General features: G+C 35.7%; 2 protein-coding genes across 2 annotated transcripts in view; both read right to left on the reverse strand.

The window, feature by feature from the left end:
* Window positions 1–1,118: 1,118 nt before the first annotated feature.
* On the reverse strand, window positions 1,119–10,127 carry LOC113404271 (equilibrative nucleoside transporter 3). The gene is made up of 6 exons (XM_026645136.2): window positions 9,690–10,127; window positions 8,358–8,512; window positions 6,557–6,702; window positions 1,838–2,275; window positions 1,528–1,613; window positions 1,119–1,446 (listed from the first exon to the last, which is right to left on the reverse strand). Exons 1-6 carry the CDS (start codon window positions 9,915–9,917, stop codon window positions 1,138–1,140), a joined length of 1,362 nt encoding a protein of 453 aa, XP_026500921.2. The 5' UTR covers window positions 9,918–10,127; the 3' UTR covers window positions 1,119–1,137.
* A 1,031-nt stretch (window positions 10,128–11,158) lies between these two features.
* The window catches only part of LOC113404270 (protein bark beetle), a 29,303-nt gene continuing 24,696 nt past the window's right edge, over window positions 11,159–15,765 (reverse strand). Inside the window, exons 7-13 of the mRNA XM_026645135.2 lie at window positions 15,011–15,139; window positions 14,355–14,487; window positions 14,065–14,266; window positions 13,858–13,990; window positions 13,479–13,602; window positions 12,612–13,245; window positions 11,159–12,534 (exon numbers count right to left, since the gene is read on the reverse strand). Of these exons, the coding sequence (XP_026500920.2) occupies window positions 12,296–12,534; window positions 12,612–13,245; window positions 13,479–13,602; window positions 13,858–13,990; window positions 14,065–14,266; window positions 14,355–14,487; window positions 15,011–15,139 (1,594 nt within the window). The 3' untranslated portion in view covers window positions 11,159–12,295. The remainder of the gene's footprint in view (window positions 12,535–12,611; window positions 13,246–13,478; window positions 13,603–13,857; window positions 13,991–14,064; window positions 14,267–14,354; window positions 14,488–15,010; window positions 15,140–15,765) is intronic.

Consider the following 15,765-nt stretch of genomic DNA (forward strand, 5'->3'; position numbering starts at 1 on the left):
GATTAAACAAAAAAATACACACACATGTTTGATTATACGTTTGTCTTAAAAAATAATAAAATCGATTGTATTCTGTATTCTGCAAGCAATCATACGACGCGTACTTATCAAATATTTTACGTGCGTTTGTTACCGACTTATTAATTTAAAACTTGTTCAGCTTCAAATGCAGGTCGAGTTAAAGTTACAAACGACATACGTGCCACACAAAATGACAGTGTACCGACACATTCTATGGGATTATAGATTTAAAAACCTTCTATTTTTTAAATTGTATTAGTAAAGGACACTCACAAATGGTTCACCTCATGGTCAACGAACACAAACCACCGCAGCCCCCCCCCCCGGGCGCGGCTCGCGCGCACTTTACACGCACGCGATTATTTCGCTCCAACAAAGTCTACAATATTTACAATCTACGATTTATATCTGTATGAGAGTGTCGGCTTAAGTTTGAATTTTTATCTATATTTACATTTTCTTAACGATTACGTTTAATTATTTACTAAGAGATTACATTTCGGTCTAAGTAGTTACAAGCCGCCGACTAGAGAAATTTAATAGAGTCAGCTCGCGGGGCCCAAATCGTGAGTTGTTTAAAAATTACCAAAGTAGACCGCTTTTTTTCAGTGTAGAAAACACATTTGAACAATATAAAGGATAGTCAAAGGCCATTATTTATATATAAGTTAATATTAACTACTAATATTATACTATTTTTAGTTTTTATATAGTATTGAATAAATTACCAAGTACCGACAGCCAAGTTGACATCGACGTTGACATTGACATATGTCAATTCCAACGAAATGAATTTTCAAAAAATAATTCAAAATGACTGCTCATTTCGTCGAGTACAAACACAGTAAGCTCAAGAATAATCTTCACATTTAACAAGCCGTCCCTTAACACGGACCGAGCTGAAGCTAACTTTTTTATTGAAACCATTCAATAATATTGTTGAGATACCACTTTTGTATATATTCGCATATCTATACGACGACACACCCATATAATATTTACACAAAAGTATAATTTATTTAAACATAGATAAGAGAGGTGAGTCCCATACACTACAATTTTGAATATAATGATTTATTAAATGAAATGAATTAAAAACGCCAGCACTAGAAGCGCTCACAGCAGGCGCACGAGCAGCAGCCCCGCGGCGGCGCCGGCCGACAGCCCCGCGCTCAGCAGCGCCGCCGCCACCGACGACGCCTTCTCGCGCTCGTGCGGCTCCACCGCCCTCGTCGAGTTGATCATGATGATGTTGGTCAGGTAGCCGTTGGTGAAGGCGAACACTATCATGATCAGGATGTACTCGTAGTCCCACGGGAACACGACGGGCAGGTGCTTCCTCGGCTGGGCGTTGCAGAGCATCAGCATCGGGATGCCGATGATCCTCAGCACGCTCGCTCCGGCTATGACCCACTGGTTGTTGGGCTGAAAAGTCGATATTTTTGGTAATCTTATGCGAATTCTACAGATAATGTGCGATCTCAGTCTCGCAGAACGAGGACGTACCCGTAACAGGAATCCTGCAACTAATCGTCCGGCGTAATCTCCGCAATTGAATATCAGGTAATTCACGACTGGCACGAAGAATATGTCTAAAATACACAAACATTTGTAAACGTCACTCGGATCCTAAGCCGTCCAGACATATAGAGATGATATTCTCCTATTCGAGATTAAAAAGTAGCATAAATATTTTAGTAGGCTCTTGTTTAAATTCAGACACAAAGTTAGGAAAAAAAGTCCACGAATTATCAATAGAAATTTCTAAAACTTTAGATAGTAAGAAGTTGTATATTAAAATCTGTGCAATGCTCACTGTTCCAGTCGGTTCCGGAAGTGACGGGATGGGACTCGACCAGTACAGTCACAGCCGGGTACACCGCCATGGAGATGCCGAACACAGCGAATATACTAAACGCGTACACCCAGATCTTCTTCAAAATCAGCAACATGGACACTTCCCGGTGACGGTTAGTGGCCATGCCGCCGGAGCCCCGCAGGATGTGGTACGTGAAGAAGTCGATCTTGTACAGGAGCACGTAGGACAGGAAGGACGCGATGACCATGATGTCGGCTATGCAGAAGTATATGAGCGCGCTGTGGAGGGGCGATATCTTGAAGGCGAGCGATATGATCTGAGCGACGGCGGCGATGATCCCCCCGAGGGATTGTCCGCTGATGACGGCTGCCATGTACTCCTTGGAGAATCTGCTGGCGATACCTACCAGTCCGCCGATGAACACTGCGCTGGCAGCTGAAATAAGAAATTATTATTTATCAAATGTGTTTTTCTTGTGATTCGTTATTAAATTTCTGAACAATTAAGAAACGATTAGTTAGTACACCTATTTTTTCAAGCATTTTAAGACTTCAATTGTAAAAATTTTCGTCGTTGGTTCTTTGACGACAGAAATATGCATGTTTCATGTCAAACCCATCGTATACTGGCTGTTGCTATTATAGAATTTTTTGTTTTTATACATTTGTATGATCCACCAACGCACGTTCGAACAGCCTTCGCCTGTTACTTTATATTTTTATACTTTTAAGGACATAGACAGACATTGTTATGTGAAAATAGAAAATCGTTTCGCGTGGCTTTTTATTTGCATCCTTATAGTCATCTCCAATAGAATATTCAATGCATTTGCTAACAGCTACATATTGTGCACGACAGACAATTTACAATACAACACTTTCACCTTAACTACTTATAACCATTTTAATAATACTTCCATATTTCTGACATTCAAAACGCATTGCCTCGCGAATCTACTCCCACAGTGAACATCTTAGATCATTCAAAGATCTCGAATAGTGATAGCGCGTCGAAATATTGAATAGAAAACATTTAAACCGGAAATACTAACTTTATAAAATAATAATGATAGAAAACTGGTTTCAAAGTATTACCCGATTTATTTTTAATCAAAATATTCGTTCGTGGAGGCAATTGTGTTTTTGAATCTTGATTTTACTAAGTTAATTTTAATATAAAACTACCACGGGTGTGGTGTGTGTAATTCCATGTCAAAGTTGTTTATTTGTCTTTTTACTCCTGTTGCGTTTTTAACGCGTCTATTTTCGGTTCGCAGCACATTGAATATTTAGGGAATAGTTGTGATCATCTGTCACCTCAAGTCAATGATCAACTTGCTCGTGTTGTAAATTACTTTTATCTCGCTTCTGAGCACTAGTATATGTATCTTTAATTTTAAAGAAAATACACGTGGTCGACTTAATACGTAATTATTGAAAATAATAATAATGAATAATTATATTTAAACCGTCGCAGCTGCGTAGTTAAAAAGTAATGATTGCAAGCTGCGATCCACTCTGTAAAGTACCTAGCTAGTGTGTCCTTCGTTTATGACGATCGTTATAACCAAATCAATGATACATTCAAAACTAAAAGCCTTATACGATAAATTTACACTTTTTGCGATGAGTCAGCGGTATATCTTTCTGCTAGAGATTCCACTCAACTTGAAAATTAGTTACTTAAGAGGGGTATCATTCCACAGAGACCGCCGATGAGATCTAATAGTGTAACACTAAAGACTCTTCTCCTCTGGCTGTATGGAAGGTCCAAACGGCTAGAAAAGAACAGATACTACCGCAGCAAAAAGACACCAAAAAATATGTGGTCGAAATGTTGGTATTAGGTATTTTAAGGTTCCTAATATTTTCCTTACACTTTACATAATCGGTATCTCTTACGTAATCAAACTTGCACATACAAAATAGTAAAATCGAGCGACTGCAGTAAATTTAATCGCATGACCTACATCAGACCCGCGACATTTGCATAGAGGGTCAGATTAAAGCGAAACATTATACAAACGCAAACATTATCTAAGCTCGGATAACACTTGATCAAATCAATAATATTTGTAACAATTATAATATATTATATCTTGTAATTGTAATATTACGTTAACGATATCGGTTGACACACCGACACAGGCTACGCTCTTGTATTGTTTTAAAAAATAAGGGCAAGTGATCTCTCGATACGTGTACAAAGAGGTTATAGGAGATGAAAACGATGAGAAGTACGATGTTACGACGGAGTTTATATCTTGTTGTAAAGAAAACTCACTCGTCCTTCTAAAAAGAATTCTGATGCGAAACGTTGCGTCATACCGGTCAAGCTGAATTATTAGTCTGTAAATAAAACTCTATCAAGAAGAATCTGTACGGGCTCTACAATACGTAAGAATATGACCCAGTTTCATAAAACAAAGACAAACGCAGATAATGACGACAATATCTAATGGTACAATTAAAAAATATCTAGAATTCGCCGTCAACATTTACCACATTCCCAACAGTCTTTTGCCAACCTTTTGTTTGAATCCTTACAAATAGTAAATAAGTATATAATGCTATTCTCTTCCTCGATGTAGACGTGGTAGCTTAGTAGCCTCGGTTTCGGGTTGCCCTGAATCGGACTAAGTTACTGGGTGGGGTTTATTGTCAGTCTCGTGGTAGCAAGTTTGTCGATTCGGTCTCAGCGGACAATGAGAATAATGGAATACAATATAATACTTTAAAACAGTCGGCTAACTCTCGGTGATGTCTATCGTGGACGCGATCAATCGCGAGGACAACACCAATAATTAATAATCATTAAAATATGTATATATAAATATTCATAAACTGGCTACTAGTTATCCTTAAGAACATAATACTCATGACACATAAGTTGATATCCGTTAAGTAGCAAGGTTTTAAAACCGTCTAAATGTGACATTAAACCTTACAGCTTAAAGCAAGCGAGCAAAGCGAGCAATAATTACGTTTTTACTTTCAACGTATTGGCTAAATTAAAATTACTTATTTCAAATAGCATCTTAAATGCACTTCAAAAACGACATTTTTAAGATAAATTTAATGAAAACTACGGGTATATACATTCAATCAAGAGCAACTTGGCATAAGAGTTTGCAATTCGTCAAAGCATCTGGACTATAGAATAAAAACTAGTTTTAAGTTCATGATTCATCTTCATTACATAGTATAAAACAAAGTCGTTTACTGCTGTCTGGCCCTGTGTATGCTTAGATCTTTAAAATTACACAACGTATTTTGATGTGGTTTTTTTTATAGATAGATTGATTCAAGTGGAAGTTTTATATGTATAATACATGCACAATATAGTAGAGAAACACTGATAATTTTAGATGTATCTAATGTGGTGTCGTAAATAAACACATTTTTTGCGCTTACATTGCAAACGCTGGCTCGACCCTACGAGATAGATCAAAATAATGTACTATAGTATTGTACACTTTAAAAAGGTCTTCAAAAAAATCCGCGATGGTATATCTATCTCTTAGGGATAACCCACAATAACTAATTTTTATCCTTTACTTTTTACGGAAAATAATGGCTTATTTTCGAAGCGATTTTAATCAAACAGGTCCACATAAAAGAATACAGATCAAAATAAATTAACATAATGCTTAGGGATTTCAAGTTATTTAAAATGGTGCATACTGATGCATACAATTTATTTTTAGTTGTTTTTTAATTTTAAATGTCAGTAGTGTGTGACATTGAGACAAGACATACATGTTTCATCGAAAATAACTTTATAATTGTGTATAACAGGTCGAGGAGATCTCGGCGAAATAAATATTTGGATGATAAATCGAATTCAGTGTAACTTATATGTATAACTAGCTACCCGTCCCGGCGTCACGCGGGTAGAATAAGGGTCTGCACAAAACGTCTGTATCACAGTATACCTCTCTATTGGTCGGCATATTTTTTCAGACAACTTCAAAAATAGTAATATATCTGCCAGTTTACACAAAATCGTAATTAATCATACACCTAAACCTTCGTCATGAATAACCGCCCAAAAGCCTTTTGATTGTTTTGAGTTATCGCGTACTGACGCGGCGGAAGGATTTTATTTTATAATATGTAATGATCAGTACGTCTACTACATTATTTTATATAATTTAAAGCTTTTTTTGTATTTATATATGTATCAATACAGCAAACAAAAATACTTCTTATATTATGATTCAAATAGACAATTTATAATAATTTTAAAAGGTCATGTTAGTCGTGAAACTGCCACGCCACTGCCAGGCCACTGAAGAAGACATTTTAAATATTGGCAGCGTGAATAAAATGTATCATTCCATTCGTAGCCAATGCGCCGCCATCTATGTGTTACGTGCCTTTAATTGTGTTGTGGCTCACACCACTTAAATAGGAACATTGCAATACAAAAGATCGCTGGTTGGAGAACATTTAATTTACCGACTTTACAATCCGGTCTTAAACCTTATTTATATATATATTTAAAATCTATATTTTAAAATCTAAATCGCTGGTTGAGTCATACATTTGAAATTATGAGATGATTTGGTTTCAAGTCGGATCAGAAACCGAAGTTGTCAACAAACATTGTCGCAATGTCGTGTAATTAATTGTTTGTGATTTTCTGGTGGGTCGTACACGGTGACTGTATTTGAAAGATACAATAATTGAACGAAATATTTAGGAAACAACTTACCCGTCATAATAACAACAGTGACCATGGTTATTATGAAGAATGTGTTCTGCCATTCGTCGGTGTCCACTTGTACAAACGACGTTGTCACGAGAAACGCCAGAGTGACTACTACCAAGGAGCCCTGCAGCCGGGTCTTGACCGGTACTCTGTAACGGATCACAATATTTAAATATTGAAAATAGTTTTTAATAAATTATTTATTTTTTAGTATGGAGGATGACATAGTTATTATAAAATAAATAATTAAAACTGATATCGCTTTTCCTAAAAAAAATACTAATTCGGTGTCGTGTACACGGACAGCAACGCCTCAGCTATACTCTCCTAGACTCTATCTCGCTGCCTCACACGGGATGGATTCCGCTCTTTTCACGTTCCACGTGTTGCTACTGTACCTTGTACCTATAAATTAATTATTATTGTACATGCGATGATAAGTCTTGTCTATCTGCCACACTTTTACGATTAAAACTAAGAACGTATGATTTTGATTTTAGGTACGAAAGGAGTTCAAGGTCTATAGTAACTGCTTTACTATAAAAATCAACTTATGAATAAAATAATATGAAGGATCACTTCATGTCAACAAACTTGCGGATAAATTTGTCATATAAATTATATATATAGAACGGATGTAAGAAATCATCGAAATGATGTTAATATACACGTTAAGCTTGTCCTTAGAAAGTGTTCAAATATCGCACATTATACATGACAACTGTGCCTAAAAGGCAGATGGAACATTACAGTGAACCAACAAAGCGAATACAAAATCAAAAGATGTATTATTGTCAATACGCCAATAATAAATAATATTATCTTCATTCTATTTTATAATCTCAGTAGTTGAAAATGGCAGAGTTATATAAATATAAAAACTAATTTTGGTATTTTGATAAGATATGTAATTTAACAGTAGCAGCAGTCGTTTGGCCTACATTTGTCTCAAGGGGAGGTTAAGCTTTTTATTTGTCTGATGTTTGCGGCCTTGATTACAGCATATTTGATTATAATAGCTGTTATCGTGAAAGAAAATCATATTATTTTCAACTATTATCGTATTTTTTTTCAATCAAACGTAAAATAAAAAAGATGATGCTCAATCAAATTTTATACAAAATTTTAGTAAAACCCGACTGACTAGTAGTTCGTACACTATTGGAAAAAACTTTCGCATTTATAAGAAGTAGGAAAATGAGTTTCGTGTAAAGCTTTTTGTTTTGGAAATTATTTTTATTTACCTTTAAAAACCTCTTACCGCTATTTTTCCTTAAAAATATTTATCTACATTTACATTTCGTCGTAGTTATGAATGTACATACACTAAATCTGTGTGTTTGTTTATTTGAACGCGTTTATCTCAGAATGTACCAGCGATATTCAAAAATATATTTTTTGAATATACATATACTCCTGTTATTGCGGAAGACTTAAATGAAGGCAGCAATCCGAACAAGTAGAGCAGAATAAACATCAACTAATTTGGAAAACTGTACACCAGTACACACCTGACAGGTGTGACTACTTGTATAAACAGGCTGTAGTAACCATGAAAATACTTTATCATAAATTTAAAATCTGATACACCTGCCTTTAATTTATATAAACTATGTTTTGGTAACAAGCTTTTAAATATATATAATATACGCTGTATTGTATTGTCACCAATCAGGTTTGGAAAATGTCAACTCATTTAAAATTTTAGTTGTAATATTAGACTAACACACATTCCCAGGAATATAAAAGCTTTTTAAAAACAATGTGTAATGTAAGACTTGTTTGAATATGAAAATATACTTACAAATGCCCATACAAGGAGTTCAGAATGAGAAATATCAAGTTGGGTATAGCAGTGGCCACATTGAGGTAGGATGTGAACTCAGCCTGAAACTGTGTTTTGCGCACAAACATTGTAACATTGTTGGGTGTGACTTCGCGGAACTTGTACATCCAGTACTAAAACAAAATATTATAATATGAAAGAAACCAATGTACATTTATCTAATCATAAAAAGTTGTAATTTAGTTTTACCCATACTCAATTAAAGTTTAAAGACATAACAACATAAATATCCAATACAAGTGAGTTCATTTTTGCCTTCAATGAAGTCAAGAACTCTGTTACTAATGTGTTAATAGAAAATAAATATTTTTTCCATTAGAAATGATGTCATTAAATGGTAATTTACTTTAATGTTATTGTGACAAGTAAGAAGGCTGTGCATGCATTTTTTAATGTTTGCTTCCCTACAAAATGGGGTATTTTATTTTTTAGCATTTAGCTTATTATCCATAATGCAAATTAATCACTACAGTTCTTACATTTCCATGCATGTAAGAAAGCACTGCAAACTCTTTTTACTTGAAAATAAATTATTTAATATTTGGATATCTGTTTTAACATTAATATAATTACAACTTATAAGTTTCTTTGTTACAGTATTTTAATATATGAATTTATTAATAGCATAATAAGCGATTCTGATAATTTCAATGATTCAATGAAAGTGATCATTTTGTATAAAAGTAATTAATTATCTGATAAGTGTATCTAATACACTGAGATATTAAAGATTAAATACATAATCATAGTAAATACAGATTCATTAGTAATGCTATGGTAATATATATGACATATATGAGACCATAAATGAGTCTTTGTTATCTACATGGTGACTCAGGTTCGCTGACAACTTTATAAGTTATCACTTTGATTCAAAAAAATGCTTGGCTAATTACATTTGGTTGTGTAGTTCACATTTTTTGGTCAATTTGGACAATGATCAACATTTACTTTTAACACATTATATTATTGTTCAACATTAGCAAAATCTTTCCTATTAACTATAAAATAATATTTCCCAAAATATGTTATTAAATATGCTTTGCCATTACTTAGGCTAACTACAGATAACATACATTGACTTTTGACTGTATCTGACTTATGGCCTAACATTAGTACATTATTAGAATTCTCATAAAATATCACAAAACGATGGATTAGTGTTATTAATATTGGTTCAAAACAGCTCTTATTAATTACCTTTACATAAAAAATAACTTCACTCGTTTATAACTATCAATTTCTTATATTTTATACGTGTTAAAAGATATTAAAACAAATCAAACTCACATCATTTGCCGTGATCAAGAAGTTCCAGGGTACGAGAGATGTTACTCCAAATAAATAAAACAAGATGTATACGAGACAATATCTGTCTCGAGGCTCCTCACAAGTATCTAAGACCTTTGTGGAGCAGGAATCATTCACTAATTCCCTTTCTTCCGAATAGTCGGCATCTTCTTCGTTTTCAACACTTTCAACACACTCCTCATTGTTAATCGATCCTGTCACATCCATGTTATTGAACCGTGGTATTTTTCTTTACTCGATTTTTTCGTTAATCAACGAATACAAATTCTTGTATATTTAACGATCATTGAGACGTGATCGCTTTATCAATTTATGTGGAAAACTGTTTTAATTTGAGTGGTTTCATCATAAAAATCACGACGAAGTGCAACTCTACAAGCTACAATCAACATTTCGTTTCCTTTTTTGACATAAGGTTCAATGTTACCATTACAAATATTAAGCATATAAGTAACAGGTCTTTAATATTTAAGGCAATATACAAAAACTTCACAAAATTATTGAAATTAAAGTAAAAGGTTTAATAAGCAATATCATCTTTGTTAAATTAACATTATCCATGCCTTTTAAATATAACTCCATATGGTCGTAGCGTGAAGCATAAAAATATTTATCTTACCAGGATGGCCATATTTTGATCAGATATGAATAAAATGTTAACTCTTATTTAAAAGAAGGTAGCAAACCAAAACAAAAATGTCGTCATAGCTCGGTGACGCTGTAGAGGCCATTAGGGCCAACAGCATACTCCTGAAATAAAAAATAGCTTTTACTGTCCGCGTGCTTTGTGAATGAAGCGGAAATGTTTTGTATATCGTAAATATTAGTTCTAAAGCAAAAGAGCGTCAGCAAATAATTTCTGAACTGAATACTCTGGCAAAACCAAAAAATGGGACATAGTTTTAGGTGGTTGTGATATGTATACGAGTCAGAACGTTTGTAAGTATATATATTTAAAAAAAAATTACCCTTTTAAGTCATTAAAATAATCGCAATGTCAGAAATATCTTAAACAACAATCACAATAATCTGCAAAAATCCACACAAAAAACTAACATTGCTATCACCAACGCGAGTTTGCTGACGCTACCGCTAGAGCGTGGATCGTGCGTATCAGTTTCAAAAGGTCACATCACATTCTGATCGTGTGCGAATGAATTTATAATATTGAGCTGGATTATGGAAAGCTCAGTTGAAATAATAAACTGAGCTTTCCATCATCCAGCTCAATATTATAAGTTAGGTTAAAACAAAATTAGGTTGCACTGGATAACAAAAAACTAAACAGGCTAGAAATTACTGTATCAAATTTTATTAAAATGTTATCCTATTGTGTAAAATCTTGTATTATATTTTAAGTTATTAAGCTTATTTAACAATTATTTCCTATTCTAGTGTTCTGCATATAAAACATTGTTATTTTATAATAATGTAATAAAACTCAATACGAAAATATTATAATTTTATTTTGTCATTCTGCCTAATTTTGTACGTTTTTTTTATAATTAAAGCATCATTAACAGTTTATGTAAGTAAGTTTAGAAAATATATTCTTTTAAACAGATAGATAGGATTTAGACATAAATATTTCAAGTAGATATAGATCAGAAAATAATATTTTGTAAATAAAAAAGTATAAATCTTATCTTAGCCTATATATTATTTTACTACTTAACTATGTTACATACGGGACGGACATACATGTTCATTTAATTTATAAATGATCTTTTACATTACAATTGTAATAAAACTAAGTTTTAACTAAAGATAATTAATTATATTAGTTCATGCCAATTACACATTATTTACCAAGTATCTTGTTTAATTGTTAAACTTGTCATAAATTGTTTATATATTTTGTAAAATCAATAAACAGAAATCACAATAACACCAACAACACTAAAATTGTTTATGTCGAGGTAACAATGTAAATAATACGTAAATTAATTATAGTATCAACTACTTTCTGTGATTTTGCTACACATAATGTTACCAACAATAAAAATGACAAATTATGAGATCGTGGTATATAGACTACATGCTACTTTTTAATTTTTTTTAAATGAAATGAAAGATAAAGCGTAAGTATTGTAATGGAAACGAGTAAAATGTATAGCAAGTATGAATTATTTATGATTATAATTTGTAGTAAATACCAGAGCACATGTTAAGATTAACGCTTCTTATATTTAAGATTATGTATAATTTGTCACTAATTTATGAAGAATCTGATAAATATATTTAAATTTACATAATAAGGCCACCATATTGGACGGTTGTTAAACTTTTACTTTTTAAAATACTTTTAGTAAAATTTAAGGCAAATGTTTAATATTAACATACATATAATGGAATGCAAGTTTTTGAAGCATCTGTAAAGGTACATTCAGACATTTTGTACATAATACATTTAAAGTATCCATTTTTACAGATTAAAATAATTATTTTCGAGTTTCTAATAAATCTATTATCACTACTTGTTCGTATTGTTCCAATTCTATGAAGTCTTTTTATATTGATAAGTGCTATTTAACGAGTCATATTAAAAATTAATTTTAAATGATTTTTTGGTAATTTCATTTATTCTACATAGCTGTTTCTAATGGTTGACTATACGATCTGCTGTCTTCGGATATTGGATGGCCCTGTGAGTTTTCGAAGTCAAAGTTAGTCTCTAGTAACGCTTCGGACCTGGAGCGACTGTGGAGGTCAGACGAATAAGGTAGATCAGGTGTATAAGGCGGGTCGGGTGAGTTCATGGAACTGGTGTCGAATGAATACCCGGGAGGACTGGGTAACCGATCGTCGAAGTATTGAGGTTCATCTGTAAAGCAAACAGTTTTAGTGTTATTAGATGACATCTAAATAAAATCCTTTGCTCTATAAAAAAAACAAGTTTACCTGGAATATTTCTCTGACCAAATGTCGTGGTAGGCATAGCTCCAGGTTGTGGCTGCTCTGGTATTTTCGACCTTAACTCCATCAAAAAAGAGAGTTTTGGTTGTCCACCGTGATTAGGGGCTCCATATGGGCCGTACATCTTGCCTTCTTTTTCGAGCTCACGTTTCATAAACAGCGGATCATCCGACTTGTCTATGCCCCGTAAAGGTAACGTGTCCGATGTGAAGTATTGTGTTTCACTTTGAGGAGATATTGTATCATCGTCCTGCGGGGATTGGAGGCCTCCTGGGTGGTGAATTATAGGCAACTCCTCCGTCGCTACCGTATTCATAGATGGCGCTCCACTGGCACCTGAATTTTCTCTATAACCTTCATTCTTATAAGCAAGATCAAACGGTCTGGTGTTGTTATTCTGCGGTACGCTGTACTCTGGCGAGGCGGGTTTTCTGTTGAAGGTGCTGTGTTTCAATTGAATTATATTATTCGGATTGTGAGCTTCGTAGATGTCGAAACTTTGATTGTCCTCGATTGATGAATTGAATTGGCTTTTTTCCATTGATTCCATTGACGTCGTCGAAGCCAACATCTTACGGTAATCTGATCCTTTGGTAAGAGTGTCCGTAGAGCGCGTACTCTGTAATTGCATTTAGATATAATTTTAAAGTTAAAAGTTCAGATTTGATGTGAAAAACCTATTCATAGGATATATGAAACGGCTAATACGGTGTAGTGACGCGTTGTATATATAAGTAAATGAGACTGCGACTCTATAACATTCGATGTTTTAAATCTGCCCGGCGAGCCGCGACTCGTTTTAGTTTTTTATCGATTAAGAATAATTTAAGGATATTCAGCAATGCCACTCACCATTTGGGTCGTCATTTTTCTCCTGTAAGGCGTATCAGGAAAACCACCATTTATACTACCAATAGACCGCACAGAGTGCAAGGACTGTCGTATCGAGTTTCTCCTCTCCAGCCGTTGAATGTGTCTAAAAAATATTTATATAAATATATAAATTAAAGTAAATAACGCGCGTATATTCACGCGTTATGTGCGGGCAACATATCAAGTGTGCGCGTAAAACGGGTGCACTTTCTGTTCCCTCATAATCCGATCGGACGGCAAATCCGACACGACCGGAAAGAGCTCAGGCGGACGACTTCGGGCAGCGAATGAAAATTTTTCAATATAAATACCCCATGTTTTTATCGACGAATAAATAGGATCCGGTCGCAGCCCGTACCTGTGCTTGGACTTGCGGCGCCAGCACAGCAGCGCCAGCACGACGAGCAGCGCGCCCAGCGCCAGCGCCGCCACGCTCGCCACCGACACGGCGTCGCCGCGCCACGACAGCGGGTCGATGCTCACCCGCGGGTCTGCGGGGGGAGCGCGCGGTCAGGGCGGTGCGGTGCGGGCGAGGGGCCCCGCGCGCGGCCGGCGGGCGACTCACCCATTTCACAGATGAACGCGTTCTTCTGCCGGCAGTCCGTGATCTCGACGGCGGCGAACGCGAAGGACGTGCACTGGCCGACGTAGTCGATGTGATTGACCCACACCCTGTCCCCGTACTGGAACCACTGGTTCTGACGATGGATGAATTCGTACAGGGCCTGGTAGTTGGCGCTGACGTACGGCATCGATGCGTTGTCGGACTGCAACAGTACATTATTTGAGCGTCACACGAGGCCGCTCCCGCGTGGGGTGGGGGGCGGTGGGACGTGGGGGGGGGGTTGGACTCACGAGACAGAAGGTGCGCGCGTCGTCGTAGGTCATGGGCGCGCCCACGTACATGTAGCACGTGTCGGCCAGCGCCGCCCAGCCCGCCGGGCACTTGCCGCCCTCCAGCACCGAGCGGTTGTTCATGTAGTACGGCCTGCAAACGAGTCGGACAATACATTAACGCTGACTCCATGCTTTATGTCATTTATATATGTTTTTTTGACACGCGTGCTGCAATTGTGAATCCAAAATGATTCTTAAAATACATTGCAATGTTCATTACTCGAACGTCACTACTATCGAGCTACTAAGATTAAACCTTCATGCTAAATTTAGTTTTAAATTTAAAAAAATAATTAATATCATCAGCAAACAACAATACTGTCAATAACACGAATACCTTACATTTATACATACTAAGAGTAGAAAAGGACCTAAAATAATTCCTCGTGGAACACCCGTTTTTAGTTCAAGAACATTTCCGATAGCCATATGAAAATATGTTGTAATCTTTGACTCGATGTATTGACCAATGAGATCACAAGATTCAGCTTTAGTACCGCTTTAATACTTTAGATTTAATTACAAAAAAGTATGCCGCACACAATCAAACGCTTTAGACTAATAAGTGTTTTTCCCCGTGTATTTATGGACATAACAAGTGTAGGTCTCGTCACCGGTAGTCCACCTCCAGCAGCAGCGGGTCGTCGGCGCGGTCGCGCACGCGGCCGGCCACGGCCAGCGACTCGTTGTAGCTCCAGTAGTTGTGCTTGGCGTCGATGCGCGTGCGCCACGCGTCCGGGGCGCTGCGGGCAGGCGCGGGGCGCGTCACTTGCTTGTGTGGACCAGACATACCTTCGATCCAATCGAAGCTACAGTGATCTTTCAAATAAACTTTTTTATTATGTTGTGTTTTTTTTCGTTGCCACCAAACGTGTTTAGCTTTATTTGGGTATAGAAACGCATTGTTCAAGCTACTTTAAATAACGAATATTGCAGCACATGTGAGGATCGTATCTGCACATATATCTCTATACTTTTTACTCACCCGTATAAAACAGATATTTAACAGTCGTTCTTCTTAGAAAGTAATAAACCAAATGAAATAATTAATCCATACTATTAATGAACAATATTTAACGAACTGTCATTGAGTGATCATCTAGCAGTAGTGAGTTATATATCGTTCGAACGTTCTGTAGAATACGATCACTAATGAATTAGTAATAATCGACATCTTCCTTAACTTCCGAGTTTTTCCTAGAACATTTTAAACCACTCGTCGTCAGTAAATTTACTGATCGTCGTTGACATGTTATTCAATAAAATTGCAAATTTTATGGCAACTTACCTTATCACATTCGGATTATAATCGACAAAGCTACGAATCCGGCCAGCCATGCAACGAAAACATGCAAGTCAAATAAATGTT

The sequence above is a fragment of the Vanessa tameamea genome, chromosome 10 (assembly GCF_037043105.1).
Source record: "Vanessa tameamea isolate UH-Manoa-2023 chromosome 10, ilVanTame1 primary haplotype, whole genome shotgun sequence".
Taxonomy (NCBI): domain Eukaryota; kingdom Metazoa; phylum Arthropoda; class Insecta; order Lepidoptera; family Nymphalidae; genus Vanessa; species Vanessa tameamea.